We start from the raw sequence: 14,926 nt of genomic DNA, 5'->3' as shown, positions 1-14,926 counted from the left end.
TCTGGGTCTGAGGGAGGAGGGCTGGGGGCCTGGGCTCCGGGTCTGAGGGAGGAGGGCTGGGGGCCTGGGCTCTGGGTCTGAGGGAGGAGGGCTGGGGGCCTGGGCTCCGGGTCTGAGGGAGGAGGGGCTCCCAGCATCCCAGCTCTAATCACTATGCCCCCAACACTAGGGGAGACCCGCCGCATCCTCTCCGTGCAGCCCACCTACGACTGGACATGCTTCAGCCACTCTCTGCTGAACGTGTCCCCAATGCCAGTGGAATCATCGCCTCCACTGCCCTGCCCCACTCCCTGTCACCTCCTGCCCAACTGTACCTCCTGTCTGGACTCCAAGGGTGCGGACGGGGGCTGGCAGCACTGTGTCTGGAGCAGCAGTCTCCAACAGGTACTGCATTCTGCCAGGGGTCTGGGCTCTTTCCTCTTTGCCCTGCAGACTCTCTCCGCTGCCTCCTTCTCTGTGTCACTTCCTCTCCATCTCCTCGCTCTGGTCTCACCTTCACACTTTCCCTTAACCCCCATTCTCTTCTCTCTCCCAGTGTCTCTTTCATCCCTCCTTGCCTCGCGAGTCTCCCTGTGTCTTCTTGCCACACTCCCTCAGCTCTCCCCGCCATCCTTCCGTGACTCTTAACCATCCTCTTCCTACCAAACCCGTCCACTAAGAAGCTGGGGGTATTTTATGGAATGTAGACAGGAAATATTGCTGCTCTGTGGTTCTTGGGCCACGGTTCATGGTCTTTCTTCTCAGCTGTTCTCTGCATGTCTCCATCCTCCAGTTTCTGGGCTCCGTGATAACACCCATGGCCTCAAATGGCAGCCCTGACCCTCAGTCTAGGTGACATTCTAATTCTAGAGACCACAGTCATCTCTGTTCATTGGTTCGCTGACATTCTCAAAGGGACTTCAGCTCAGCTTAGGAGTTAGGTGTCCAGCCTTGGTCAGGGGTAGGAGCACATGGTACTAACTTAGAGTTCAGACCTGCCTCTCATCTGTGGCTGTGGGCTGGAGAGAGAATTCTGGAAGGTCTGGGAGGCTCTATATATGCCAGTAACAGTCTGCCCCTTGGCTGCCCAGAACATGCTCTCTTACAAAGCCCATTCTTTTTTATTTATTTAATTTTATTGATTTTGTAAAGGGAGGGAGAGAATGAGAGAGAGAGGGAGGGAGGGAAAGAGAGAGGGAAAAACATCGATTGGTTGCCTCTCGCACATGCCCCAATGGGCGTGTTCTCTGACCTGGGGTTGAACTCCCTTTCGGTGTATGGGATGACGGTCCAACCAACTGAGCCACCCGGCCAGGGCATAAAGCCCATTCTTAAGGTGCCTCTGCCCAGCATGCTCTAGCTGTCCCAGTGACAGACATTGAAACATTTATCCTCCCACCCTTCCCCAGTGGAGACAAGATTCACCTCCTGCTGTCGTATCTGGAAGCAGTGTCACTGGGCCAGAGTTCTGAGTCTCCAGTTCCCACCAATGTCCATGCCCATTCATATCTTTAGTTGTAAGACCCAATCGAGGTGTGACTCACCATCTCAACTCATCAGTCTACATGAGTCCTTGGTAAAATAGGACTGATATCAATAGACCCCATCTAAGGTGTTTCTTAAAAAAAAAAATTTTTTTTATTGATTTCAGAGAGGAAGGGAGAGGGAGAGAGAAAAACATCAATGATGAGATAGAACCATTGATTGGCTGTCTCCTGCATGCCACCCACAGGGGATTGAGCCCACACTGGGCATGTGCCCTGACCAGGAATCGAACTGTGACCTCTGGGTTCATAGGTAGATGCTCAACCATTGAGCCAAACTGGCTGGGCCCCATTTGAGATGTTTCAACACCAGTGACCAATTCGCCAGTTCTCCAGATACAACCTGGAATCCAACAATTCAATATACTTCTGACACACTCCACCTGGAGTAGTGTCAGATCCCACAAGTTAAAGAGCTCAGAAGACTGCCCCACTCCAGATGTCAGTCACAAGTCCAAGCCTCTTGCACTTCTGACCCACCAGCCATAAATCCAATTCCCACCAACCCTTCTGCAGGTTTTCTGATTTTTTAGAACAGCTCACAGAACTCAGAGAAGCATTTCCTTACCGATGCCGATGCATTGTAAAGGATGTGATACAGGAAGAGCCACATGAGGAGGTCAGTAGGGCCAGATGAGGAAGGTGTATGGAGTTTCCATGCCCTCTCTGGGCACACTAGTTGGGTGTGTATACCAACTCTGAGCCTTGTTTTTCTCAAGAGTTTTTATAGAGCTCAATCACCAGGTCAGGGGGTGGGGCTAAAGATTATACCCCTCTCTCTAATCGTTTAATATTTCTGGTGACCCTCCCTAAGTCACTCATAAACTCACGGGAGAAAGGGGCTCCTGGCGAATTGTAGCTTTGTGCCAGGAATTGGACAAAACCCAAATTATTTTTTTGGGGTTGCGCCACACCATCCCATAGGCAGGTTGTGCAAATTAATGGGAGGATGTATTGGTAGAACACAGAGCAGAGCCTGCCATTAAGTAAAAACTCAGCAACGCCCCAGGTTCCACCCACAGGAAGATTCCCAATCTCCACTTTCTGGGGCACACCCGGAGGATCCCTGCGTGGGGTGGGGAGTGGATGTCCCTGTGGGGCTCTCAGTGTGACCCTGCAGTGTCGGTCCTCAACAAGCGGAGGCCTCTCCTCCCCCAGCCAGGGTCTATCTGGCGATGGAACTCCTCCCAGGTATTATTGAGATTCCATCATTTGTCTTTGTGGGTGCTCCAGGGACTAGAGAGAGCATGTGCTGCTCCCCGGCCCTGTGTGCCTGCTCCAGGGCAGCTCCAGGCTGAGGCAGGCGCAGGTGATGGAGAGCACAATGCTGATTCTGCCTGCGAATGTGAGAGGACTTCCGCCAGATCTTCTGGTTGAAGTGTTGGCTCAGGTTTTTAAAAACCACCACAGCACAGACCAAGCATAAGAGGTGTGCAGGCCAGGGCTGTTATGATCTGGCTTGTGCAGCTGTATTTCAGCCATCTAGCATTGTTCTTTATGACTTTGGCCTCAGAGCCTGCCTGGCACAGGCAAGATAACACTCATCCCTGGCTGGCTGACTTATTTCCTCCTTTCCTTTCTCCCTTCACTAATAATAATAATAATAATAATAATAATAATAATAATAAATATATGTATGTTTTTATTGTTGACAGTATTACAGATCTCTCCCTCCCCCCACCCCTTTAACGCCTTTCACCAATTTCTTTTTTTTAATATATTTTATTGATTTTTTACAGAGAGGAAGGGAGAGAGATAGAGAGTCAGAAACATCGATCAGCTGCCTCCTGCACATCTCCTACTGGGGATGTGCCTGCAATTAAGGTACATGCTCTTGACCGGAATCGAACCTGGGACCCTTCAGTCCGCAGGCCGACTCTCTATCCACTGAGCCAAACCGGCCTTGGCAATTTCTTTTTAAATTCTCACCTGAGGACATTTTTTTCATTGATTTTTAGAGAGAATGGAAGGGAGAGGGAGAGACAGAGAGAAACACCAATGTGAGAGAGACACATCAATTGGTGCCTCTCACATGGGCCGGGATCCTGTAACCGAGGTACATGCCCTTGACTGGAATTGAGCCCAGGACCCTTCAGTCTGCAGGCCAACGCTCTGTCCATGAGCAGACCCACTAGGGCCACCAAATTCTTTATTTAGTACCTTCTTTGTGCCCAGGCACTTTGCTAGGCTATGGGCACATCAGTAGATGAGCTTGGATCCTGCTCTTGGAACTTATGTTCATATGTCTCTGCCAGGAGCACAGGCAGTGCAGCCATGGTGTTACAGGCAATGCAGCTATGGTGTTACAGGCAGTGCAGTCAGGGTGTTACAGGCAGTGCAGCTATGGTGTTACAGGCAGTGCAGTCATGGTGTTACAGGCAATGCAGCTATGGTGTTACAGGCAGTGCAGCCATGGTGTTACAGGCAGTGCAGTCATGGTGTTACAGGCAGTGCAGTCAGGGTGTTACAGGCAGTGCAGCCATGGTGTTACAGGCAATGCAGCTATGGTGTTACAGGCAATGCAGCTATGGTGTTACAGGCAGTGCAGTCAGGGTGTTACAGGCAGTGCAGCTATGGTGTTACAGGCAGTGCAGCTATGGTGTTACAGGCAGTGCAGCTATGGTGTTGGGCAGCATCGCATTTGGCCATTAGGGAGGTCATAGCAGAAGGCGCTGTGCAGACTGAAGCCTCGGGCTTCTCTCCACCAACTTTCAGATGGCTCTGCGGTCTGCCGAAGGGCGCACTAAATTTAGATCCAGAGGCCTAGCCTGGTAGAGAATTTGGCAGTTGAGCAAAGCTCAGCTCATCGCTGGCCATAACCCTCAATGGGTTCAAAGCCCCGGCCACAGCAGTCGGGTTTTCTATTTCAGGATTGCATGCTGGCTTTGGTTTTTCCTAAGTGCTGCCAGCCAACAGCCCAGATGAATCTCTTTCTTCTTATACTTTACTTAAGGCCCGAGCAGTAAATGAAATGGTCTTACACACGGAGGTCCGTTCCCAGGGGCCTGACACTCATTACGAACCTTGTCTGGGTCTCAGGGCGTGATAAGTGATGGCAAGGGAGCTGCTGCTCAGCCGCTGACGGTGGACTTCTCAGCTTCCCAGGCTAGGATGGGAGCGGCTGCCCCCGCAGCCTGGTCCTCCTGACACCAGTTTCTGTCTCCAGCTGGGATGGTTGTAAGAAGCAGCTGTGTCCTGAGCCCAGGGGGTAGAGAGGACTCACTATACCAACACAGAAGCCTGGTGGGGAGTGCAGCCAGGGGCCCCGGGGACGGGAGCCGGAGCTGGAAAGCCGCCGCTCCATCGGTGTTTGGGGTGTGGTGCTCATCTTCGCTTTCTTCCCGGCTTCTTCCTCTCCGCTTCAGTGCAGTAATTTGCTCATTCAAACGGCCCTGCAGCCCGGGTTACATAATCTTCCAGTTTCCAGGAAGTCCCTAGACCGACACAGTAATGGATGCTTGAGAGGGAGAAGGTCATGATGACCAAGTGGTGTCCACTTTGGCCCACCCAGTGTGGCCGGGAGGGTAAGCTCTCTGAGCAGACGTGTAGCTGGGAAGATACCCAGGAGGTGTTTATTTGACCCAGTGGATCTGCCTCTCTCCTCTGCACAGTGTCTGAGCCCCTCGTACCTGCCCCTGCGATGCATGGCCGGAGGCTGTGGGCGGCTGCTCCGAGGGCCCGAGAGCTGCTCCCTGGGCTGTGCTCAGGCAACCCAGTGCGCCCTGTGCCTGCGGCGCCCCCACTGTGGCTGGTGTGCCTGGGGGGGCCAGGATGGGGGTGGCCGCTGCCTGGAGGGTGGACTCAGCGGCCCCCGTGATGGTGAGAGGGGCTCGGGGGTGGGGTGAGAGGGGTTGGCACAGAGCATGGAGGGGTGCTGGAGGCTGTCTCAGAGGTGGGGCTCGGGGGAAGTAGGAGCAAGGGCCGGGTGGCTGGGTGGGAGATGCAGAGGCCCCAGTGAAGCCCTGTGTCTGTGCTAGGGCTGACGTGCGGGCGTCCTGGGGCCTCCTGGGCCTTCCTGTCCTGCCCCCCTGAGGACGAGTGTGCAAACGGGCACCATGACTGCAATGACACACAGAACTGCCATGACCAGCCCCACGGTTATGAGTGCAGCTGCAAGACAGGCTACCTCATGGACAAGTGAGGCTGCAGCCGGACTGGGGCCTGGGCTGGGGTCCTGGGGAGAGGGTCGGACAGACTGGAGGAGGAGAGTGTAAGGAGCAGTAAGGGATGGAGCATGGGCCACGGCGGGGTGAAAGGAAGCAGTCCTAGGCGTGATGGTGGTAGGGTTGATCCAGGGGGCTGGGTCGTGGAGGGCAAGGTTGTGAATTTGATGGGGTGCCCCAGGAAGAGGGGAGAGGGAACAGCAGGGGTGAGTTTGGTGAGGGCGAGCTCGGCCCCTGCCCTGACCCCTCCCTTCCCCGCAGTGTCACTGGGCTGTGCCGCCCCGTGTGCGCCCAGGGCTGCGTGAATGGCTCCTGCGTGGAGCCTGACCACTGCCGCTGCCACTTCGGCTTTGTCGGACGCAACTGCTCCACGGAGTGTCGCTGCAACCGCCACAGCGAGTGCGCCGGCGTGGGGGCCCGCGACCACTGCCTGCTCTGCCGCAACCACACCAAGGTGGGCCGCCCCGGCCCCGGCCCGCCCCGGCCTTCAGCCCGTGTTCCGACCTCTTGAGCCTCAAACGGGGTTGGGGGATGGCATGACGCTGTCCCGGAGAGCTGTGGGAAGGCTTTGGGGACACCGCTCGGGCTGGAGCCACAGGGGCTGCCGTGGGATAGTGGACAGAGCTGGTGCTGGGCAGGGAGGGTGGTTACGTGAAGGAGGGTTTGGAATAATTTAGGGCAGGGGCTTTCAGAGCTCAGCACCTTGGGTTGTAAGGACCGGACCCCCTGCCATGAGAGGAGTGTGAGTGAAGGCGCCAGGGTGAAACCCAGACAGGCTGGATTGCCCATGCCAAGTGCCGAGCCCGTGCCCTTCTGTGGGAATCTCAGAACCTAGGACCTCCCCGCTGTTGAGCCCCACCACGACTCTCCAGTCCTTCTGACCACATTGTCCCTGGTTTCCAGGGCAGCCACTGTGAGCAGTGCCTCCCGCTGTTCGTGGGTTCTGCCGTGGGGGGCGGGACCTGCCGGCCCTGCCACACCTTCTGTCGTGGCAACAGCCACGTCTGTGTCTCCAGGAAGGAGCTGGACATGGCGAGGAGGGAGCCGGAGAAGTACTCCCTGGACCCCGAGGAGGTGAAGGGCCTGGGTGGCGAACTCCTGGGTCTGAGGGGGGCTGGTCCATGGCTTTTCGTGATGATTCTGTCCTTCCTCGGCCAGATTGAAAACTGGGTGACGGAGGGTCCCAGCGAAGACGAGGCTGTGTGTGTGAACTGCCAGAATAACAGCTACGGGGACAAATGTGAGAGCTGCCTCCACGGCTACTTCCTCCTGGATGGCAAGTGCACCAAGTGAGTGGAGGGGCCGGGGTCCATGGCCCATCCATTGGGCAGAGCTCTGGAGGCAGACCCCTCCCCAGTCCCCAGGAGGAGATGAAATCCCTCGGGAGCCCCAGGCTGGATGTGAGGGGAAGGAGCGGGCTCAGATAGGAGACCCCCCCATCTCAGAGGCAGTGCTGATGGAGGCTCGTGGGCAAAGAAAGGCCTCAGGACACCTTCCCCGGCCCACCCCTCCTTCTGAGCGGTCAGTGCAAGCTGGGTTCTGGTCCTCACTCTGCACTTACGAGCTCCGTGGTCTTGGGTGAAGGGCTGGGCCTCTGTGAGCCTGTTTTCTCTTCTGGCCTCATTTAGAGCTCTCATATGCAGCGTCCAACCGGGCCCCTGCAGGTCCCGAGAGCACTCTAACCCATCTTCCTCCCCCTCAGATGCCAGTGTAATGGCCATGCGGACACCTGCAACGAGCAGGACGGGACAGGCTGCCCGTGTCAGAACAACACAGAAACGGGCACCTGCCAGGGGAGCTCCCCCAGTGACCGCCGAGACTGCTACAAGTACCAGGTGCGGCTGGGGAATGAGTCATGGGCCAGGGCCCCGCGGCCACAGGGATCAGAGCTGCGGGGAGGCAGCCTGGCCCAGGCAGGACCGACGTTGTGGTTTTGAACTCTGTGGTCATGGGGTCAAGGCCAGCTTGATAGACTGTTTCTGAGCCCCAGTCAGTTTCAGGCCCCAGGCAGTGATGCTGGACAATCCAGAAATGAGCCTCTTGGGGCGGTGTGTGTTTGTGTGTGTGTGTTTGTGTGTGTGTGTGTGTTTGTGTGTGTGTGTGTGTGTGTAGATCACTTGGGCTGGTGAGGAGACAGACTCCACTGTAGATACTCATGTCTTAAATGTTGCAAATGCCAGAAAACTCATCTTGTAGTAGCTTAAGCAAAAAAGAATAGTATTGGCTCTCAAAACTGAGGTCTGGAGTCTGCCTTCAGGAATGGCTGGATCCAGGTGCTCATACAATGCCATCAGGAGTATCGCTTTCCCTGCATATTGACTCTGCTTTCCTCTGAGTTGGCTTCATTCTCAGGCAGGTTTTCCTCCAAGTGGCAGCTCCTACATAATGACCTTGAGCTGAAAGGGGATCTTCATATCGTCACTGATACCCATATTCACATTCCTTGAGTTCATCTCCTTTCTTGGCCAGGGGGGCTCCCTGCGTTAGCCACCAGGTTGGCTGCCATGTTGCAAGCTCGCCTCCCACAGAATGGGTATTCCATGTTCCCTCCTTGGACTGACTTCTCTCTCTAGTTTAGAGGGGAGAAAAAAAATCCCTGTTTGCCTCAGTCACCCTCACCCATCAAGAGAAACATCATATCTACAAAGATGCAGCTCCACCCAAAATGCCAACTGGGCCCTGGCTGGTTTGGTTCAGTGGATAAAATGTCAGCCTGTGGACCAAAGGGTCCCGGGTTCAGTTCCTGTCAAGGGCATGTACCTTGGTTGCAGGCTCCTCCCTGGCTCAGGCCCTGATCAGGGCACGCCAGGAGGCAACCAACTGATGCATTTCTCTCACATCTATATTTCTCTCTGTCTTTCCCTCTCTCTCTCACTTTCCCTAAAAATCAATGGGAAAATGTTTTCAGGTGAGAATTTGAAAAAAAAATCTAAAAAAAAAATGCTAACTGAGCTTCCCAGGCCTTACTGACGCTTGACATTTCCATCCTGGACCAGAATGTTTGCTTTCTTGATACATAATCAAAGCCCCATTGGCCCTAAAAACACACAAAAAGAAGTCGCAGGGAATAATTCAGCCCTCCTCCTCCAGCAGCTCTGTGGGCAGTGATGAAGCAGCGGTTCTTTTTTTAATTTAATATATTTTATTGATTTTTTACAGAGAGGAAGAGAGAGGGATAGAAAGTCAGAAACATCAATGAGAGAGAATCATCGATCAGCTGCCTCTTGCACACCCCCTACTGGGAATGTGCCCGCAACCAAGGTACATGCTCTTGACTGGAATTGAACCCGGGACCTTTCAGTCCACAGGCTGACGCTCTATCCACTGAGCCAAACCGGTTTCGGCAAGCAGCGGTCCTTTACCTTCTAGCAACGAGAGCAGTAGGGAGGATGGATGTGGGGAGTGCCCGCACCGAGGGGTGCTGTGCTGTGGAGACTGGAGACCGCACAGAAGTGGAAGGCTCTGCAGGGCTGTGCGGGGCCTTGGCGGGTGTAGATATACAGGGAAACGAGGCTCAGAGACGTGTCATGTCCTGCTTCAGGTCAGCCAGCCAGTTGGGTGTGGAGCCTGGACTGATCCTGGTCAGATCCTAGAGCCTGAGTGGTTTCACTGGACAAAATAGCTGTGATCCACCCACTCATTCACATGTTTACTGAGCACCTACTATATGGCAGGCACTGTGCAAGGCACTGGGCACAGCAGGGAACAGAAACAGGCACAAGGAATTTTCATTCTCACGGGGACTCCAGCAACAAACACCTGAACAAGTCAGACAGATAGAGGGTGTGGCAGTGATGAGCAGCAAGGAGGGAAATTAGACAGCAAGGAGGGCCAGAAGTGTTGGGAAGCGAAAATGGCAGATATTTTCTTGGGATATATTCCTAGGAGTGGGATTACTGGGTCAAATGGGAGTTCCATTTTCAGTTTTTTGAGGAAACTCCATACTGTTCTCCACAGTGGTTGCACCAGTCTGCATTCCCACCAGCAGTGCACAAGGGTTCATTTTTCTCCGCAACCTCGCCAACACTTGTTGTTTGTTGATTTGTTGATGTTGGTTATTCTGACAGGTGTGAGATGGTACCGCATTGTTGTTTTGATTTGCATCTCGAAAATGGCAGATATTGAGGCCAAGGAAGGCCTCAGTGACATGATGACACTTGAGTAAAAACCTGATGGTCAGGATGCCAGGCACACTGACATGGGGGAAAAGGCAGGGCAGGTGGAGAGTGATCCAGGTAGAGGATCAGCCAGTGCAAAGGCCCTGAGGTAGGACCTATCAACACAGCCCGGAAGCAGCGAGACGGGCCCACCCTGCACTGATTTCAGCAGTCCTGGGAGCCAGCCATGTTTGCTACCTATGTACAGAGGAAGGACCTCACGTTTACTGGGTCTATCACTGGTTCAAGGCCGCACAGCTAGTGGGGTGGAGCCAGGATTCAACAGAGTTCCTCATCCTGTGCCTCAGAGTTGCAGAGGCCTCAGCATCAGGATGCTGTGGTCACCGGGTGACACCAGGGACAGCAGTGCTGGAGTTTAGGGTCCTGGCAGTGTCCACTCTGTGTCAGGGGGGCTCAGGGGGACCACAGAGTGGAACCCACTCTGTGCCAGGGGGGCTCAGGGGGGCTCAGGGGGACCACAGAGTGGAATCCACTCTGTGCCAGGGGGGCTCAGGGGGGCTCAGGGGGACCACAGAAAGTAGCTGGGCCACTGGGGGGACTGGGGCCTTGCTCCCTGCCAATGGGTACAGAATGCCAGCTTTGCTTGGAGGAGTGCTGGCACTGAGCTCAGCCCTGATGGCTGCCTTCGCTCACCCGCAGTGCGCCAAGTGCCGGGAGTCATTCCACGGGAGCCCGCTGGGCGGCCAGCAGTGCTACCGCCTCATCTCTGTGGAGCAGGAGTGCTGCCTGGACCCCACGTCCCAGACCAACTGCTTCCACGAGCCCAAGCGCCGGGCCCTGGGCCCGGGCCGCACAGTGCTCTTTGGTGTGCAGCCCAAGTTCACCAACGTGGACATCCGCCTGACGCTGGATGTGACCTTCGGGGCCGTGGACCTCTACGTCTCCACCTCCTACGACACCTTTGTGGTCCGCGTGGCCCCCGACACGGGTGTCCACACAGTGCACATCCAGCCGCCCCCGCCCCCGCCGCCGCCCCCGCCCCCTGCGGAAGGCGGGCCCCGGGGGGCCGTGGATCTGGGGGGACCGGGGGCCGGGAGTGGGCCGGGCACCCCGATGGAGCCACGGGTGCGGGAGGTGTGGCCGCGGGGCCTGATCACCTACGTGACCGTGACGGAGCCGTCAGCGGTGCTGGTGGTTCACAGTGTGCGGGACAGACTGGTCATCACCTACCCCCACGAGCACCACGCCCTCAAGTCCAGCCGCTTCTACCTGCTCCTGCTGGGCGTGGGAGACCCGAGTGGGCCTGGCGCCAACGGTTCGGCTGACTCGCAGGGCCTGCTCTTCTTCCGGCAGGACCAGGCCCACATTGACCTGTTCGTCTTCTTCTCCGTCTTCTTCTCCTGCTTCTTCCTCTTCCTCTCCCTCTGTGTGCTCCTCTGGAAGGCCAAGCAGGCCCTGGACCAGCGGCAGGAGCAGCGCCGGCACCTGCAAGAGATGACCAAGATGGCCAGCCGCCCCTTTGCCAAGGTCACCGTCTGCTTCCCGCCCGACCCTGCTGCCCCGATTCCTACCTGGAAGCCAGCCGGACTCCCACCACCCGCCTTCCGCCGCTCTGAGCCTTTCCTGGCACCTCTGCTGCTGACGGGGGCTGGCGGGCCCTGGGGACCCGTGGGAGGGGGCTGCTGCCCACCAGCCATCCCCACCACCACCGCCGGCCTGCGAGCCGGGCCCATCACCCTGGAGCCCACGGAAGATGGCATGGCGGGCGTGGCCACGCTGCTGCTCCAGCTGCCTGGCGGGCCCCACGCGCCCAACGGGGCCTGCCTGGGCTCGGCCCTGGTCACGCTGCGGCACAGGCTGCACGAATACTGTGGGGGCGGTGGGGGTGCCGGGGGCAGTGGCCACGGGGCTGGTGTCGGTCGGAAGGGACTGTTGAGCCAGGACAATCTCACCAGCATGTCCCTCTGACTGAGGCCGGGTCCCTCGGCCTCAGCAGCCACGTGCCCTGCATCTTCCCCTCTGCCAGGGGCTTGGGGCCCTCCACACGGGGGCCCCTGGACACTGTCCTCAGAGGACTCTGGTTTCCTTCCCCTGGGGGTCCCCCTCCTTTGTTGCGCATTCAACAATTATTTATTGAGTTCCTACTGTGTGCCAGGCACTGTTGAAGGCACTGGACCGGGCAAAGAGGAACAGAGACAGAGAAGTGTCCCTAGTCTCGTGGGACTGATGTGGAAAGTCAACTGGGCATCCGAGAAGCTAGATAGGAACAGAAGGAAAGGCGGGGAGTGTGTTCCAGGCGGAGGGAACAGGTTCCTGACGTGCAAACCAGCTGTTCTAATGGAAAGAGCATAAGCTGGCCAGTGTGACCCCAACTGAGCGTGAAGAGGAGATAGGGCCGGGGTTAGGCCCCTGGGGCTGGGTCACCCAGGGCCTTGGGCCCCAGACAGGGTTTGGGGTTTTGTTCTCAGGGCAATGGGAAGCTGTTGGACAGTTTTATGAAGGGCATGACAGGATCCGATGTACCTATTTAAGAGGTCACTCATCTGTGGCCGGGAGAATGGATTGGAAGGGCTGAGAGAGACAGAGCAGGGGGACAAGAGGATGATGGGCCATATCAGGGTGGTGGCTGTGGGAGGGGGAGTCAGGGACAGAGCAGGATGTGGGTAGAAGGGTGTATGGGTACTGTGAGTGTCAGCATGAGGGAGGGAGGAAGCCAGAAGGACCCTGACTTCGTGGCCCATGGATGATGGGGTCATTTATTATTATTTTTGTTAATCCTCATCTGAGGGTATTTTTTCCATTGCTTTTCAGAGAGAGTGGAAGGGAGGGGGAGAGAGAGAAACACAATGACTAGTTGCCTCCTGCACCCCCCAACCAGGGGCAGGGAGGAAACATGCAACCCAGGTACGTGCCCTTCATCGGGAATCGAACCCAAGACACTTTGATGTGCAGGCCAACACTCTAACCATTGAGCCACACCAGGCAGGGCTGGGTTGTTTATTAACATGGGCAGACTGGGGCTTTTGGGGGCAGAGCAGGAATCTAGTTTGGGGCCTAAGATGCCCTTTAGACATCTCAAATCGGGTCCAAATGGGAACAGAAGCCATGCGGTATCTCAGCAGAAGGAATTGAATGAAGGGATGGCTGGGCTGGTGGCGGACAAGGTTGATAAGAGTCAGAGGCGGGACAGTGAGGCAGCCCGGGGACAGGAAGTTGCTGCTGCTACCCCTGGCTGGAGGGACAGAGCTCTGGTGGTGTTGCCTGACCCCAGGACGAGGGTCACAGGTTCAGAGGGAGCGCTAGGAGACAGCCACTGCCTGAGATGCCCCAGGCATGAGGGTGAGAGGGTTGGGGTGATCACCAAGGTTGGAGGTAAGACTGGTGGAGACCTCAACACGCCAGACAGTGCTGCCTTGAAGACTTTGGGGTTCTCCCAGGGCTGTTCCACCCTCAGCCATCACCTTGGACTTCTTAGCGCCTCTACCCCCTGAAGACTCCCACCTCCAATCCTAGCCACCTTGAAGTTGAGACTCCTTTCCCAAGACTTCATCCGTCAGCTGCTTTTTGGGGCTGCGTCTTCCCCTCTGCCAGGGGCCGGCTGAGAGAATGGGGAATGATCGGATTAACAAATAAAGAGTGTGGGAAGATTGGTGTCCACGCTCTGTGCATGCAGAGACAGGGCCTGGGCTCTCTGACTCAGACCCTCGCTGCCTCCTCTAAGCCCCATGGCCTGGCTCCTCTGTGGCCCTTCTGGCCAGGAGTCGGGATGGTGCCACCATAGAAACTCTGGTTCCCAGAAGGGACAAGCCGAGGGGACAGGAGGGCAGTGAGGCCTGGAGTCTTTCCCCTCTGTTTTAAGGGAAAACCAACGCCTTTGTCCCAGGACCAGGTGTAATTCTGGCCCCTGAGGTAGGAGAGTTCAGGCGTGGAGACTAAAACGAGGACCTAGCATGACGAGCTTTCTCTAATCCAAGTAAACTCAGCCCAAACCTAAAGCATCCTGGGAGCTTTATCTGCCAGTCACGTGGCAAGCAGGAGCGCTGGGGCTAGGGAAAGTGGGAGCCGGGACCTCTGGCTAGGTGGCCTCCATCTCAGCAGCCTTGCTGTGTTCCTTTCAGGGAACTCCGCCTACAGGCCCCAAGCAGGCTGCTGCATCTACATTTAGCCAAGGACATGCCGATGTCTGGGACCTAGAGCCTTACGGGTTCCCAGTGTGGCCCGTGAATATCGGTACTTTCAGACTTTCTCGGCAGTTTAGTGATTGTCAGGGATTTCTCTGCCTTTATGAGCTGATGGTAGTACCTCACCTCCAAGATGTGACTGTGAACTTGTATCTGCTGAGTCCCAATGCTAGACAGTGCTTGGCTTGTTAGCTGCTGCGGTTTCATTTGATCTTTCCAACAGCTGTATGAGGTAGGTGCCATGTATCCCCTTCCTGCAGATGAGAAAACACTTTGTTTAGCTGTTGAGTGATAGCTGTCATCGGAACCCAGACCTTCTGACTCAAGTCCAGGTGGCTGACCACCAGGCTCTTCTGTATTTTATTATAAATTTCAGAGAGAGGAAGGGAGAGAGAGAAACTGATTGATTGCCTCCCGTGTGTGTCCTGAACAGGGATCGAACCCACAACCTGGGTATGTGCCCTCACCAGGAACTGGGGCTGCCACCTGCTGCTGCCGCCCCAGCCTCAGGGTCAGTGGAGAGGTCACTGCATGACCAGGTGGGAGCCAAGGTTTAAGATTCGGGTCTGCTTGAACCCTTTGGCAAGGCCTCTTCCCAGCTGTCACCTGGGACTGCCTTCCTAAGGGGAGCATTTGCATGGTGCTTGGAACTTTGTCTGGATGCAGAACCTCCGTTTCTCCAGCCCTTGTCACTGCCCTGCAGATGTCCGTGTGCAAATGCCCTCCCCCCTCGTGTCGGCCCCTCAGCTCCCTGGTAGCCGAGCTCCTGAATGCCTGAGGCTTCTGGTGTGAGAAGACACGGGTGTGGGAGGGCAGAGGCCTGATTCAGCCTGTGTGTGGCCACTGATGCCCTGAGGATTGGTAACACCCAGGAAAAGGGGGCACTCGGGCACCGTACCTGGTGCTTGGCATGACTCCTGCTCTCAGGGCTACTTAACAGG

General features: G+C 56.2%; 1 protein-coding gene across 1 annotated transcript in view; it reads left to right on the top strand.

Moving 5' to 3' along the window:
* MEGF8 (multiple EGF like domains 8) overlaps positions 1-13,456 on the top strand; it is a 42,933-nt gene extending 29,477 nt beyond the window's left edge. The window contains exons 34-41 of the mRNA XM_084905259.1: positions 170-384; positions 5,135-5,342; positions 5,501-5,660; positions 5,948-6,140; positions 6,590-6,760; positions 6,845-6,975; positions 7,389-7,521; positions 10,504-13,456. Of these exons, the coding sequence (XP_084761385.1) occupies positions 170-384; positions 5,135-5,342; positions 5,501-5,660; positions 5,948-6,140; positions 6,590-6,760; positions 6,845-6,975; positions 7,389-7,521; positions 10,504-11,772 (2,480 nt within the window). The 3' untranslated portion in view covers positions 11,773-13,456. The remainder of the gene's footprint in view (positions 1-169; positions 385-5,134; positions 5,343-5,500; positions 5,661-5,947; positions 6,141-6,589; positions 6,761-6,844; positions 6,976-7,388; positions 7,522-10,503) is intronic.
* Positions 13,457-14,926: the final 1,470 nt, after the last annotated feature.

This window comes from Pipistrellus hanaki, assembly GCF_964339955.1.
Source record: "Pipistrellus hanaki genome assembly, chromosome: 15".
Lineage (NCBI taxonomy): Eukaryota > Metazoa > Chordata > Mammalia > Chiroptera > Vespertilionidae > Pipistrellus > Pipistrellus hanaki.
The sequence above is the reverse complement of the archived record's forward strand: the minus strand, read 5'-3'. Positions and strand labels throughout refer to the sequence as shown.